General features: G+C 31.4%; 1 protein-coding gene across 1 annotated transcript; it reads left to right on the forward strand.

Moving 5' to 3' along the window:
- Positions 1 to 954: 954 nt before the first annotated feature.
- Positions 955 to 17040, forward strand: LOC127708424 (uncharacterized). The gene is made up of 9 exons (XM_052213294.1): positions 955 to 1079; positions 2076 to 2336; positions 4471 to 4614; positions 5704 to 6057; positions 6681 to 6998; positions 9868 to 10050; positions 10442 to 10498; positions 11343 to 11412; positions 13929 to 17040. The coding sequence occupies exons 1-9, from the start codon at positions 1025 to 1027 to the stop codon at positions 14671 to 14673; spliced, it is 2187 nt and encodes a 728-aa protein (XP_052069254.1). The 5' UTR covers positions 955 to 1024; the 3' UTR covers positions 14674 to 17040.
- The last annotated feature ends 609 nt before the right edge of the window (positions 17041 to 17649 follow it).

Consider the following 17649-nt stretch of genomic DNA (forward strand, 5'->3'; position numbering starts at 1 on the left):
TTTCCATAATTAGTTTACATAAAGTGCCATTATACATTTTTTTTCAAAACATAGCATTGTCGACAATGGGGCAAACATTTACTACGGGAAACAGAATAGTTAACATGAATCCGTAATTTGATTTTCTTTTGGAAAAAGAGGCTGTTTGAAATCTTTACACTGTGCATGGTAATTTCAGAACACATTAACATTAATATAACCCTTTGAGAAGCAACACATTAACTAGGTATCTACATTTAATATATTTCTAGTGAACATCGGTATTTTGGCTTATATTCAAATAAAAAAAAATGTAATTGCTTCTTCACGTAGTACATTATAAATCGACTGAATATTACTTTTCGGGGTAGTGTCACTTTCTGAAGAAGTCGATTAAAATATATAAATACTGAAACTTTAGTTTAGCAAGATATTTAGCACATGTATATGGTACATACTATAATAACACAACGTTGACTGCTGTACCGCATTTTTTGACATTTTGTAATTAATTTGTCTGTTTGTTTTGCTCATATATTGTTGTCAATATAATGAAATTCTATGAAATTCTATGTGACTGTCATACAAATGAGAGGTTTAGCTAGCTATAAAACCAGGTTTAATCCACATTTTTCTTCATAAGGAAATGCCTGTACCAAGTAAGGAATATGACAGTAGTTTTCCATTCGTGAGATACGTTTGAGTTTTTTCTTTTGCCATTTAATAAGGGACTTTCCGTTTTGAATTTTCCGTGGAGTTCGGTATTTTTGTTATTTTACTTTATACTTCAATGTCTTAAAACTACTAAACTATCATTTGTGTTTTATAATTTATCTTACATGTACTTGTAACATTGTGTATTACATTGTAACAAACCACAACTTTTTTTTTAAAACATGTACTTATACAGGAAATTGTATATTACAAAATTTTGTAAGGAGTTGCTTTATCTAACACATATTAATGTGTCAATTGACATGTAGCCACAATTGACGTTATTAAGCTAAGCTTTTGATTTTATAGCATTAGGAAAAGGAATAACAAGATGACGAATGTTTTGTTTTTCTTTTGTTTATCATGGATTACATTGGCAAATACAGGTATGCTACTTTTTATGAGTACATGTATTGAGTGGTTAACAATATTATACTTTATACGTAAATATTTCTGGGTGTGCTAATAAACTATGTCTTTCTTATTATTCTTGTCTTTAAATCAAATTTTACCAAAACATTTCCACATTTCAAAATTAATAATTTTAGTTCAAGTCAATTGCTGAAATGAAAAAAAAAAAATAGAGTTAATAATGACAAACTAATTGAAAAGAAAACTAAGTATGAGACTAGTGTTTCTATGTTTCATCTCCTTACCCACATTCAAAGTCATAAGTTTGAAAACTAGAATAGCGTGTATGTCAAAAGGCTTATAGAAGTTTGATTTTATTGGGTTTTTTTCGAGATTGAGTGGAAAAAAAAAGAAATAGCCAAACATACAAACATTGCTGCTTTCAAATCATACATGTACTGCCTTAACAAACCTACATCCGTTTAGATATTTTTATGAAGTAATATATATACATAATTATATAAAAGATTGGTAAATATACGAGAAACATACTTTTTTGTTTCAAACCAACACAATTGGAAAACGAATAGAAGCAAAACAGCCTACGACTAAAATAACATATAATAAGAACCTAAATTGATGCAAAAGTACTTAGTTTTTAAAAATTATGCCAGGACCAATAACTAAATACTGGACAGACAAGAGAAAGAAATCGGCAGTGGTGCCTCGTATGACAGATTAAAAATAAAACACAAATAACATGAAGTCAGCTTGATAACAATTAAGATAAACAAAGTTTTTAAAAGTTAAAATACTACAAAATATATGCACAATAATATTGTTTTCATGTCGGGGCCTTTTATAGCCGACTATCCGGTATGGAGTTTTCTCATTGTTGAAGGCCGTACGTTTACCCTATAATTGCTTTACATCCATTTCATTTGAACTTTGATTGATAGTTGTCACACCGACAATCATACCATATCCCCTTACTTTTATAAACTTGGATAAGTTGATTGTTTTATTTTCAGAAAAGAATTTGACTACTATTAATATTCCGTTCAACACTTCAATTCCTATCATATGTACTAGCAATTCAGTTATCAAAATATCAAACATATCAGTGGAGACAAATAGCAAATGTGCACCTAAAAATTGTAGCCTTTCAGAACAGGAAAATGTCAGAACACGAAGCACGTGTAATGGACAAAGCAGTTGCAATATTACTTCAAACATGCCAAATAGCTGTCTATTGGAACTCGGATTTTTCAGCTTGTCATATTCATGTCTAGGTAAATATTTTGAGCTGTCTAATTATAATAACCAAAAGATAGAATGATACAATATTGTATCATAAGTTTTGTGCAAGCAACGTCATAAATATTGTCACCACTTTTAATAATTTTAATAATAATTTCAATATGTTAATATTAGCATGACGATGTACATGCCAAACTGTAACAGTTTCTTGTATATCTAAAGAAAACAAACAGTTTTACAGCTGTTGGTGTCATTTTTGGTCTTGAAATATTGAGAAACCTTTATATTTTGTTTTTCGGCAGGGAAGCTCTACGGTTCCGTGAACTTTATTTATTTTCAAATAATTTCTTTAGTTTATTAAGAAACAAAACCTTTTATTTTGTAACGTCATAATTAACAATCCATTTTTGATTTAACAAAAGTTTTCCGTTAATTGGTTTTTTAGAAATATATGTACTATATATGTTGACATTTATATACGTAACGGTCATTCATATGCTGAAGGATAAGAACGTTCGGTTGTTAAAGTCGTAAATCCAAGCACTATATTGACATCAGCATTATTATATTCGATTGCAGGTTAAAACTATTTTCTAACAAATGGGAAAATAATGTTTGAAAACGCATTCTTTCCGAATGAAAAATAACTTTAAGTTGCTTTATGTACGTACTCATACAATGTACAACATCAAACAAAACAAGGTTATCGAATGTTTGTAGCCCCGTGGAGTTAAGATTCTGAGACACTAAATCTTAAAATTGAGAATGGAAATGGGGAATGTGTCAAAGAGACAACAACCCGACCATAGAGCAGACAACAGCCGAAGGCCACCAATGGGTCTTCAATGCAGCGAGAAACTCCCACACCCGGAGGCGTCCTTCAGCTGGCCCCTAAACAAATATGTATACTAGTTCAGTGATAATGGACGTCATACTAAACTCCAAATTATACACAAGAAACTAAAATTAAAAATGATATTGTATTGCTTCATAATGTCGTTTGTTCAAAGGCATATATGGGTGTTAATTCTTAATAAAAACGGGATATAACATTCCAGTTTTTACGCTGATGTTGTTTAGATAACCTGGAAATTTCGATACGACAAATGTAAACTAATTGATCCTTTGAATAAACGTTTTTTTTTAGAGGTTATCAATTTAACACAGCAGTAAAATCTTTAAATCTTGTTTTTATCGGTACTAACATTGATTTTGTTATTGAAATATATAGACATAACGAAATGTGTCTTGATATATGTGTACAATTATGACAACTCATGATCCTATATCCTGTCGATACTGCCAGTTTACTTATATTTTGGCTTTGCATTTTGCGTATTTCAGACTGTTTATGACGTCGTTACACTCAATCCGTTTTGCGTGTATTAATTGATACTTTAGTCTGAGAGAGCAAGATTTATTTATAAGCAGTAATTGGCTTTGATCTAGCTTTCAGTAACTGCGAGTACTTTTATATCGGTGCTTTTTGTCTATTGTTTTATGTTAATTGTTTTTGTGTCTCATACCGATCTTTTGAGTTAAACCAATTGCAACTGATTTTTACAATTTGTTCTTATATTGTGCTGTTACATAACCGGAGCACCTGAGATCCCCTGTTTTGTTATGATACAGGTCGTTAGTTTTCTCGTTTAAATTGTTTCACATTTTTCATATCGGGACCTTTTATATCCGACTTCTCATTGTTGAAGGCCGTATGGTGGGCTATAATTGCTTATATCCACTCCGGTGGACAATTGTCTTATTGGCAATCACATCAAATCTCCTTATTTTCATATGAATAGCAGATATTTAGTTAATTCTCACCTCTTGACTAGACTCGTCTAAGTCTTGTCCTCAACAATTAAGGATCTTTTATTTTCTTTGAAGGGGGGGGGGGGGGGGTCCGATCTTTGGTTGCCTTTTACTTTTTCATAGTTTGACAAGTACATTTGTATATTTATTTCATTTTAAAGTGAAAAAATAATATATATATATAAAAACCTCTTATAGTGGTTATCATCTAAATAAGTTTCTTTAATTCTAGAATTTCTGCGCCTTTGATCCAGTCAGATCTTTTAAGTTTGCAAGTTATTAGATGTGTTATATAAAATTAATTTTCTTTTCATGTAATTTTGTATTTAAAATGTTTTTAAATATATAATGCAGAAGTAGCACATAGTTGTAACTTTGATAATTCATGGTGCGGATGGATGCGTTTTCCAAAAGGTAAAGGTATATACAAATGGAAAAGAAAAAAAGGTGCAACGAAGACAAAATTTACAGGACCATCCAAGGACCACACTTCTGTCTGTAAGTAGATACAAATATTACAAATAAATAAATACGATCAAGTCAATTAAATTTAATTAAACGTCATTATAGCAGTCAGAAAAAGCCAGGCATGAGGTAAAAAAAAATAATGTCGCATAAATTGAAAACAGAGCATGCCAAGGTACACAAATATATGGTTATTAATGTTTACCAGTATTGGACGTCATACGCGAAATCTACCTATAGCAACCTCTCTACTACCAATCGACACACCAATGTTCCACTTCTGAAATTATACTTTTACCATATTTTTGTCTTTTTCTGATAGCCCCTCCCCTCTTACCGAAACAAAAATAGCTGTAAGTCCAAATTTGAAAGCAAGACTGGATTTGTCATAAGTAGGGTAAAATGTGTTGTGAAACGGGAAGAACCATGTTTTATAATTGGTAATGAGATTCCAACAAAATCATTGTGCACTTGACATAAAATTAATCAGCTCACTATAGGTGGTTTGATGAAGGTTCAAGTGTAGATTTGTCCGTTGAAAGAACTATTGTAGTCTATGAGGAATAACCGGACAGAAACAATTCCTTAATTAGATATAAGAAGATGTGGTATGAGTGCCAATGAGACAACTCTCCATCCAAGTCAAAATTTATAAAAGTAAACCATTATAGGTCACAGTAAGTCTGTTTATTACATCTATTCGGTGGATATAAGCATTTTTGTTGTTGAATAAAGTGGTAATTTTATTATACTGACCAATTTGATGCAGTGTACAAAAAATCAAACAAACAACAGCATAATGCATTTTTCATAAGAGGCACAGAAAATAAAAATGTATATTTCAATGATGCCTTTGATCTTTGACTATCATTGATTTTGAAAAAGACGTATTTATTAAAGATTTAAACAAAATGATCCTGTTATAGTATTTGATGATATAATGTTTATGTTGGGATCAAAGTATTCCGTCAAGGAACAAATCTGCAATGTAACAATATTGTAGTTTTTATTTATACTTTTAAAATAAGAAAATAGGAAATTGTCATCTGAAACTTTTTGAATGTTAATGAAATCAGCCGGAAATCCTTCTTCGAACCGTTTTACTTTTTTCTTACATTTTAGCTGTAACTGGTTTCTATGTGTACAGCAATGCAAAGAATGGAAATACAAGTGATATTGCACAGTTAACAAGTGGTCCAATAGTTTCAGGTCCTAAACAGTGTTTATCCTTTTGGTATCATATGTACGGGGATGATATTGGTAGCTTGAGAGTATTCCAATTGAACAATGTAAAAGGGAATGAAAAGCGTATCTTCCGTAAAAAGTCTAACCAAAGTGATGCATGGCATCAAGAGAAAATCGACTTAAAAAAAATTGTGGGAACTTACAAAATCAGATTTGAAGCTATCCATGGAAATGGTCCTAAAGGAGATATTGCTCTCGACGATATCAGTATTGTAAATAAAATGTGTTCAGGTACTGACCTTATATATTTACAACTACAAATATGTACATATATATTTTGTCAGGCAATAAGACAATTATCGAATATACGACAGGGTGCTAACACGCTTAATAACAATCTGTTCGATTAGTAAAAAAATATATACGATCTTGAAGCTAGATAAATAATATAAATAAATCAACAATTTTAAAAAAGAAAATACCATTAAAATATAATTTATGCATTTGAAAAAAATGCGTCAAAGATACCTGACTCACTACTTATTGGTATACCACAAGTAAGTTTCGTTAACATAAAACTCATCAGTGGCACTCGAATAGTTGGAAATTCAAATCAAATAAGAAGTTATTGAAATATTCTGAAAAGTAGTGCCAAGGGGGACTAAGACTTTCGTTAGAAGAACGTTAGTATTTCAAGCTGAACGGAAAATGGAAATAATACACATGTACAAGTATAATCATTGTTCTCAAGACACGTATATTTTGCCGAAAAGGAAATTACAATGATCGATATAACATAGGACTTATTTCAAATGTCAATGTGGCCACTTTTACTAAATGGAATTAATCTTAAATCATATCAATCAATAATTGAAGGATTTTTTTGACGTTTGTAAAAATCTTTAATTTTACAGATTTTAACAGTCAGTGCCGTTCAAGTCCTGGTGCATGTAAAGGGACTATCGATCATATAAAAAGCTGCCAACACGTGAATGAAACTATTGAACTTACTGAATGTTCAAATATTTATATGAACATTGACAAAAGCAGTTTGAGATTTGAACCCAAATTCATCCCAATTGCATGTTATGCTATTTATCAGCAAATAAATGATTCGTTATGTACAAATGTGTCGAGTTGGGATCTCTGTACACTTGACATGTCTAAATATATACAGGATCACCCAGAATGCTTTAACCGTTACACCATGAAGACAGAGTATGAATGTGAAGGTAAGTTGTGGTTGAGAAATAAATGCCTAAAATATTTTGAGAGTTTAGTTAAATTAGCTGTTTTAATTCGTTACACTCAATTTCTCTCTTACGTTTTGAAAATATAATTGAATCGTCTGAATCAAAGATCCTCAATTGTCCCATATCTGAGTAAATGTAACATTACAAATATTAGTAATGATAACTATTCATTTTCTTATATTATTACAAAATGAAATTTTAATACAAAGAAAAAAACCCTCCAATTCAAAAGACATTTTGTGATTTCTAATAATTACTGTATTTCAACATACTGAAAATACAGAAAACACAATTTATTGATAGAGGGTTGCTGCTCACAAGGAAGCTATTTAACCAAGCGCTCCAAGTGGTGAAGTTGAAATCATCCATTTGTAAATTTTACGGACGCCATCACGAGTTGGTTGACCGTTATGGAATATCCGTTTCACAGATGATAACGAATATGTTCCTAATATCGTAACTACAATCCCGTCCCCTTTTCACAAATATAACCTACCGAATTAGACTTTTTACCGGGTTTGTACTAACATGAGCAACACGACGGAAGAAACATGTGGAACAGGATCCTACCGAATTCGACTTTTTACCGGGTTTGTACTAACATGAGCAACACGACGGGTGAAACATGTGGAACAGGATCTGCTTACCCTCCCGGAGCACTCGAGATCACCCAAGTTTTTTGTGGGGTTCGTGTTGCCCAGTCTTTAGTTTACTGTACTTTTATTTGTCTTTTGTTTTTTTGTTATTTTTTAGCCATGGCGTTGTCTGTTTATTTTCGACTTATGAGAATGAATGTCCCTCTGGTATCTTTTGCCTCTCTTTTAATGCATTAGAGTTGTACCGAGTTGACTACAACTACAACTTTACATATTATATTAATAATTATCAACATTGTCCATCTTTCAGAACTTTCTTTTGTACATTGACTTTTTTCTCTAATGAGAAAGGTAAATATGCTAGATATACTTACTGGAGGTGTGATGAGATGATTGAAGCTGTTAATTTTCTCCTTGATAATATTTATGTACGTTTCGGCAACAAACTTTATCGAAAGGTTGTAGGTATTCCTATGGGCACTAATTGCGCCCCTTTAATAGCAGACTTGTTTTTGTACTGTTATGAATCACAGTTTATGACCAAACTCAGTAGAGACCCGTCTAATTGCATTTAATTAGACGGGTCTCTACTGAGTTTGGTCATAAACTCAGTAGAGACCCGTCTAATTGCATTTAATTGATAAATTCAACAACACTTGCCGTTATCTTGATGATATTTTTTCGTTGAATAATCAAGAATTTTCTAAATACACTGCCGAAATTTATCCAAAGGAACTTACTTTAAATAAATCAAATGTAAACGGTAATAACTGTCCTTTCTTAGGTTTAGATATTTCAGTTTTACACGGGAAACTCTACACTAAAATTTACGACAAAAGGGACGATTTTTCGTTCCCTATTGTTAATTTTCCTTTTTTGGATGGTGATGTTCACAACTCGTTCGCTTTGCCCGTGTCTGTGTGACGTTTTTGATTTTAATGAACGTAATCTATGTATTACTGGTAAATTATTAAGTCAGGGATTTCTTTACCACAAATTACTTAAAACCTTTACTAAATTCTTCCATAGATATAAAGATTTGGTTTTGAAGTTTGGTTGTACCTGTAGAAAACTTATTTCAAACGGGAGAGCACATCCTCATTTTAACGGAAATGTTGTTTACTGTGCCCGGAAATTTAGAAACGATCCTGTTAAACTTATCGGTCCTTTAAATAAACTTATTCTAAAAGGTTACCAATTCAACACTGTAATTAGATCTTTGAATGTTGTTTTTATTGGTATTAATATTGATTTTGTTATCAGTAAATTAAAAGCAAACTAAATATTATTGTTATATACATATGCACTTTCATGGATCTACAATATGTCGATACCTGTATCTTGGCATTGCACAAAGTCATGTTTTTCTCTGATTGTTTATGACATCTTTAGACTAAATCCATTGGATGTTGGATGTGTACTGATTGATAATGTAGTTTTAGATGCATGCTTTTTTTTATTAGTTGTTATTGGCTTTGAACTAGCTGTCAGTGACTGCGAGTACTCTCAGATCTGTACTTAGTGTCTTTTTGTTGTTGATGTACCCGGCCTAGTCCACTCTGTGTTGTTGTTAGATGTATTTCTATTTGTATCTATCTGATGAGTTAAGCCTTTTTCAACTGATTTTTATAGTTCGTTCTTATGTTGTACTGTTACATCACTGTTCCAGGTTAGGGGAGGGTTGGGATCCCGCTAACATGTTTTACCCCGCCACATTCTGTATGTATGTGCCTGTCTCAAGTCAGGAGCCTGTAATTCAGTGGTTGTCGTTTGTTGTTGTGTTACATATTTGTTTTTCATTCATTTTTTGTACATTTATAAGGCCGTTAGTTTTCTCGTTTGAATTGTTTTACATTTGTCATTTCGGGGCCTTTTATTGCTGACTATGCGGTATGGGCTTTGCTCATTGTTGAAGGCCGTACGGTGACCTATAGTTGTTAATTTCATTTGGTCTCTTGTTAAGAGTTGTCTCATTAGCAATCATACCACATCTTCTTTTTCATATTCACTCAGTAGATGGCATCTTAGTTGAATTCTTTATCAACGATTTTTCTAATATCAATTTAGAAATCGTAAGTCATAATCGCATGTTTGTTGTTGAAAATTAACCGATGTTTAAGACGAGGTCTGCGTACCATTTTTTTATTAATTTTATCCACTTTGGCTTTTGAATCATTTTATGTAAATAAATGGTTGAATAAAAACTGAATATATATATTGTTTATATTATATGGACAAGTATACCATTGTAGACCCACAAGAAACAGTTATGAACTCAACAAAATTCACTGAAACTACTCCTGCCTTGTTTGATATAACAGCACAGATGACAACTGAACAGCTCGAGACAACTTACCTTCATTTACAAACAACCGACAAAAGTCACATAACCGTCGCATTCATACCATTAACTTCAGAACCTTTACATGTAACAGGTATGCTCAAACAAACTACTTTGAGTTAAATATATAGTAAAGTCACTTTTGTTTATCGAAGACTGCAAGATTTTGTTTAAAGTTTGTTTGATTTCTAATTGACGTATACACAACAACTGGATGTTTAGTCCTTTTGCATGTTTGAATCATATGTTTAGACATAAAGGGTTGAAGTTATAATAAAAAAAAAATAAGAAGACAAACACGATCATATAATTCAAAGCACAATCTGATCTAAAAGAAACTGTCCTCTCTACACTAACAAGGGACTAGAACAAGTCCTTATATATTCAACATCCTACTTAATACCAGTAATAAGGTTAGGTAAAACGATATAGCTTATGAGTTTTACTTTGATAGTAAAAAAAAATTAACACATTCTATATTGTAGAATCATGGGCATCAAAATCGGAATCACAGCAATTATTAGATCGTTCCATAGTTGCAGGTACATGTCTATAAAGTAATTTTACCAGACAGTATTATTAAAAAAGTAAAATGAAAAGTAGAACTACAAAAACTTTGTGAAATTATTTTTGAAATTCGTGATCAAAGATCATTTACACAATTGTTCATCTTATTTTATGATTAATAAAAAAGACCTTTGAACATAGAAACTTTGGATTCATTGGTTGAACAATTTGTTGCTGATTTTTTTTTGGTTGCATGTGCTGTTACTATTAAATCGCTTTTTAATAAACACATTAGCATATAGAAAGAAGATATTGCGAACTACTACTTACACAGCTCTATAAGTCAAGATATAAATTAGAGGCAATAGAAGTTTCTCGATGTTCAAGTCTCATTTATCAATTTACAAGATACAAATTGAGTAAAACACCAAAATTTTGGGAAAATCGCATGAACTCCATAAAAACGTATGGAAACCAGTTTGGTCGACAGGGTAAGCTTTTCCTGTTATGCATGCATAACCCGTCATGCGAATCCACACTCAGTTAAAATTTCACAATTTGGAGAGAACATAATCGGTATAACGCATATCATTTTGGGGACGTTAAAAGAAATACACACATTAAGTTGGTATACGCTTGATTTTATCTTTAGTTTCATTTTCATATGTGACTTTCAGATTATACATGTATATATTTTGAGATTATTTCGAGAGCGGCTCATACATGTACCACAATCAAAAAAGTGATAGGATAAATACTATTAACGACATTTAGGCTTATCTGTTGGTTCTTACAGTCAAGAATTCCGAATCCATACGTATGCACAATCGATTACACAATTTTGATAGAATGCATCTTTGTAACTTTTGTCATTTAAAGGTTTAGCTGTTGGAGCTGTTGTGTGTTTTGGAATTATAATAGGACTGATCATCTTATATTGCAACAGAAGGTAAAATCGTATCTTTTGATATTTTTGTTTATTAGTAAAAAGATGAAGAGATGTACAATGGGAAACATCAATGACACAACAAATCCACATGTTATACTGTTATGATGCCAACACAAAAGTCAACACCTTAAACAAAACAGATATAAGTCCTTATAAAACTGGTCAACTTATAGCGGTAACCTTGAACTTTTAAACCAAAAATATACAAACGTCCCCGTTAGAACCCCCCTCTTTTTACTAGTCTTTTGTTGAAAAAATATACTGTATACAGAACAAAACTTAATTCAGGAGATATATAACTAGAGATGGCATTTCCTTACTTTTATCCTCTCTTATTACTAACGTTGCATCTGGTTTGAAAGAGTGAAAAATAAACAAATTAAACACAGAACTTTGAATGTCACTTGTATAATACATGAATCTAAAATTAATATGTATACATTTTTCCAATATCTTTTTGATTCTAGATAATATGAGTTAGACTATTATAGCTAGAGATTTATTATAATGCTTTTTACACACCTGTTCAAAATGCCTATATATGTCAGTTTACAAAATGAGGTACATACACATTAAAACGTGGAGTTAACGATAATGACATCATAATACATGTAGTTGTGACTTCATGAAACCTTAGATGCAAGTACCAATTACTATTATTACCTAAATGTGTGTCTTTTTGTTAATATTTATTAAGTGCTTTCAATTGTTTTGGAACTTCTATCTGGTCTTAAAATCGCATAAACTGACAGTTGAAAGTAAAAGTAATTTTACCTCCTAGACTGTTCTGAATTCGCAATATGCTTTGGAGTTTTTAAAATAGCATATTCTATACTGTTTGACATCATCAAATCTTGTTCATTACATAACAAATTAGAAACCATGCAAAAATAAATCAAGCGTATTATATCCGTTTTAGCTCTTGGAAACCGATTCACAAAGCACACTTGAGACCATATGTTTGTTCGTCGCCAATCACATAAAAAGTGTTGAGCACTAACATAAAAGTAGCAAATTTCTAGTTATATTTTCGTAAGATAATTTTACTGTAGTTTTGGTAGAATAACAGAAGTAATGATATAAACGTTACGATATTAAGTTGATTGCAGTGCGCATTATACATGTAGACCTAACAGATGAATTGATTGCTTCATTTCTTAAATTCTTTTATCGGTACACTGCATACCTTACAATATGTATAATTGGAAACAGACAGTCATTAAGAATTCGAAGCGACTACTGAACAGTAACAATATAAAATAAGAAGGATTAGGAACTCCAAACATTATTGGACAACAGCCATCACCAACGCGTGACTTTTCGGAGATATTAGACGTACAAAGAAACACAAACAACATCCATCAATTGATAATTCATAAAGCCCGCCTTAGTACTGCTTCAAAATATGGGTGGGTTAAATCCCTTTGCCCAACCAGACCATATGGCTTAAAATTAAACACGCTATAAAACAGGGAAAGTGCAGCTATGAACATGATAACCACTGACTTGCATGATGGACACATAATTTGGAACGCATGGTAAAAAAGTATCGTTATTACAAGCAGATACCTAATGTAGCCACAGCAAGTGATAAAAAGTAAAATCACAAAAATATTGCTGCCCAAGAAAACAACGCTTTTAGAAGGTTTCATGAAGTCTCATCTCATCTGGAACGAGACAACAGTTATTTCGTAGCATTTTTTCTAGACAATAAATGAAAATCAAAAAATCTCACCTGCGCTTTTTCAATAATATTTTTACAGTATGGTGTACTACTTTTGGGACAAATTCTATCAAAATTATAGAAAACTTCATCAGCTCTAACTCAAAATATGTACAATTTTATGTTCAGGGGGTTTTGAATTCTTTTGATTTCTTCAGACATACTAATTTGTAACCTTTTTCAGCTGGACCAAATCACTACTCTTCTTTAAAATTCATGAACAAATTTTTTTTACAGTGTAATGTCATCCCCCTACTCGCTGTTGGAGGCATAAAACAAAAATAAATATTGGAAGGGTTATGAAAAAATTTGCAACTAATACACTGTCCACAGTAGGGACTATATTTGTAGACAATGAAAATCAAAAGACGATAACCGGTTCCCGGACCATCTCATCACTCGTATTTCTTAAATTACCTTCATCCGTATGCTAATCTGTTACATCGGTGCAGTTTAAAGGGATACAGAACGCATAAGTGATTTAGCTCTTAAAAAACCAGATGAACGTTTTAATCACATACAATTTGTTAAGAGATATAAAGCTTCTCAATGAGCAAAATGAAAGTTCATCAAACTGCTGAGTATCCAATTAGATTATTCCTGTGAATTGTGAGGCTAAAATTTCTTGAAATTGTCATATCTTTGTCAAAATTTTATGAAATCTGAACGAGCCAAATCTGTTGTAGTCAAAGTGTTGGATACCCTTTTTAACATAACACAATACATTCTGATTACGTTTAATTATGTTTCAACATTCATACAACTATGATAAATCTTAATAATTCTTTTATAGATCAAATACTTATAAAAAAGGAAATGAACTCAAGTATAAAAGTGACAATGCTTTGAATCAAAAGATAAATTTACCTCCAATGAACAGCAATACCATCAATAAAGTTTTGTGTGATGCAGACCCTGACTACCAACACTATTATGAGATCAAGGATATAAAAAGATCTTTTGTAAACATGCAGACTGAAAATGATCTAGCTGACAATCAAAAATATAATATTCCAGATCAGAATAATATAACCGGAAAGAGACATGAAATAGGTAGGCATTTGAATAATTCTGACTACACTGTTACCGAAGAGAATGACATCGGTGAAACTGGTTTGCACTCTTTTAATGTATTAAAGCTACAGGGCAAACAAGACGGCAAAACAATTGACAAGAACAACAAGACGACAACACTATCTGGACGAGAGAACAATTACACCATTATTGATCAAAGTAGAATTGAACAAGACCATGAATACGACGTTATTAGTGCACATAATGATATATGTCATTCGTCTTTACCCGAAATTTCTGAATCAGCAACCTATGTTGTTTTAGATCCAAGGGAAACCGGATTCAATAGGTCAACTGATCATTTATTTAAAGATTGCAAAGATGTTCCAAATAAATTTGAGACCAGCTCACTTGTAAATATAAATGGAAACACAATGCGTCTGAAAACTGCAACATCAGCATCTAACGTCGCACTGGATCCAAAAGAAACGCGTTTCAACAGGACGAAAAGGTTAACGTTTTGAAGACAAACAGTTTTGAAAGTAAATAAAATAAGAAGAAAAACCACATGCGATTCAGTAGCATAAATAAAAAGGAAATATTTTATTTCGATATAAATATTGGACAATTTTAAAAAGGTACTTGCTTTTTGCTACATGGAGAGCGATGCAAAATATAATGATTTCTTCACTTCTTATTCAAAATATGTTTGTTCATCTACATTTATATTTTATGAGTTTACTTAGTTTAAAAAAAAAGTAAAATAACAAAAATACCGAACTCCGAGGAAAATTCTAAACGGAAAGTCCTTAAGCAAATGGCAAATTCAAAAGCTCAAACACATCAAACGAATGGATAACAACTGTCATATTCCTGACTTTGTACAGGCATTTTCTTATGTAGAAAATGGTGGATTAAACCTGGTTTTATAGCTAGCTAAACCTCTTACTTGTATGACAACTAATCTACAGTTAATGGTTTTATATTTGTACGTTCAGAACATACTTTTTTATATGATTAATATAGTCACCATCGTTTTTGGTTTGCTTTGTTTGTTTATTGTTAAATAAAGAACGAAAGAAGAGGATAAAGACTGCTATAAGTCAGGAAAAAGGTTTGAAACAGCCTCTAGAATCATGGTGATATTACGGGTATTTAATACTATATCTCGCTTATAATATTAAAAACATATTTATCAAGTTTTATCGGTATATGTGTATGTAATCTGATAACGGTAAATTTTTAAAAAGTGTAAATTTCAATAAGAACTATAGGATGTTCCATATTATAAAAAGTAAAATCACAAAAATACTGAACTCCGAGGAAAATTCAAAAAGGAAAGTTCCCAATCAAACGGCAAAATCAAAAAAACAAACACATCAAACGAATGGATAACAACTGTCATATTCCTGACTTGGTACAGGCATTTTCTTATGTAGAAAATGGTGGATTGATCCTGGTTTTAAAGCTAGCTAAACCTCTCACTTGTATGACAATCGCATCAAATTCCATTATATTGACAACGATGTGTGAACAAAACAAACAAAAACAATAGGTAAAAATGTCACAGATAGGGGTAAATAGTCTAATTCGGTAGGTCACATTCGTGAAAAGGGAACGGGATTGTAGTTACGACATAAGGAACATATCCGATATCATCTGTGAAACGGATATTCCATAACGGTTAACCAACTCGTGATGGCGTCCGTAAAATTTACAAAGTGATGATTTCAACTTCACCATTTGGAACTCTTGGTTTAAAAATGAAAATTCACAATTGGGAAGCTGAACTCATCTCTTTTGTCGTAAAGTTTTGTTTTCAACCGATCCTCATAGTCAATTTCTAGATATAAGTCATAATCAAATGGCAAAATCAAAAGTTATATTTCTTGGAGAATATTCAACAAGAAAAATGGTTAGCACTTAATTTTACTAGAAATGTCAGCGCTGTATTGCAGGCAAACAAATGTACACGACCATGAGGCAACAATTGACCTAGAATGCAGTTGAAAAAGACTTCTATTTATCTGACTTTATGGGAAAGGCATTTTTTAATTGCTCCTTCGTAAATGCATAGAAGATATTTTCTATACTTTCTTAGATATGAATTCAATTGATGGATTTCTTTTTTAAACCAAACTTGTTATGTTTTAATCAAAAATAGTTCTAACCCTGTATGATCCAATCAGGAGTAGCACAAGATTTACTAAGAGTACCAAATTTGCCGGAAAAATTTAAACAAATATTTTTGCTCTTGAGTGTATATAAGACTCTGAGGGTAAACTGCGAAAGATGTGAGTCATTTCGAATGGATAATAATAAATGGACGAGATAAATTTATAAAGATTATAAAGATATATTTTGCACATGTCAAATTGAAAGAGCCCCTCCCCATGTACTTTGTTTAAACCGGAGATGTTGTTAATTGACTTTTGTCAGACTGCGTGTATTTTTGCAATCTATCGGTAAACGGTCAGAAAGTCAAACGACAATAAGTAAGAGAACATATAAGCTGCACAATTGATTCGGCAAATCATTAGTTAATATATTATTGATTGTATATGGAACAGAACAGTCTAGAATTAATAGCTTGTTATACAAACAATCATTGTACAATGAAGGATCTTGTTAATTTACATTAATCAATAGATAATCATGCAAAAGATATATTAATTGGCACCAGGAACATGATAGAGTCAGCACGTTAAAAGAACGGACACTTTAAAAGCTTTTTTGTCTTTACAATGAGTTCATCATTATTTTATTTTTGATAAATTTTGTTTACAATGCTGTAAAAAATTTTTATGCATTCTTATTCACGAAAAATACACAAAAATTGTTTTTAAAGAAAAATCTTTTGTTTATCAAATAAAAATTATCTCAAAACTGAATTGTGAATTTTTGTCTGCGCCTTTTTGTTCGTGACTTTTTGTCCCGTTACTTTCTGTCCTAATAGTATATTCTTAACATCCAACTAATGAATATAAAGGACATGAATAACATATGATTTAATGAATCAATGATTGTAAATGGAAACAATCAGAATTTAAAATAAGTAGTTACTTTAAATTTGTAATTAAAGGATTGTCTCTATTGAAATGGTTTATATCTGGTATTTCTTTAATTACTCCAGTTATAAAAAGGAAAGGCATGAAATGACATTACTTTAACTGTTTGATGAAGGATTAGTAATGTATACGTGTTTTAGTTAAGTCCAGCTGAAATATTTATTCATATATTATTCAAGGTGAGAACAAGATTGTAATTTGTAAAAGAACACTTTGCTGTCTGAATTGAATTTTCGACATTCCCTATATCTCGTTGTCCTTCTTAATTATTAGTTGGTCACATTATTTCAACCCAAAAACCATCAAGAATATTCACTTATATTATCCCTTTATTTCTGAAAAAATACTGTGAACAAACGATAAAAACCGTTTTTCAAAGACTTTTGTTATACGTTTTTTTGCACGATATTCGTTCTTCAGAAGAAATTCATT

This window comes from Mytilus californianus, unplaced genomic scaffold (assembly GCF_021869535.1).
Source record: "Mytilus californianus isolate M0D057914Y unplaced genomic scaffold, xbMytCali1.0.p SCAF_7, whole genome shotgun sequence".
Taxonomy (NCBI): Eukaryota; Metazoa; Mollusca; class Bivalvia; order Mytilida; family Mytilidae; genus Mytilus; species Mytilus californianus.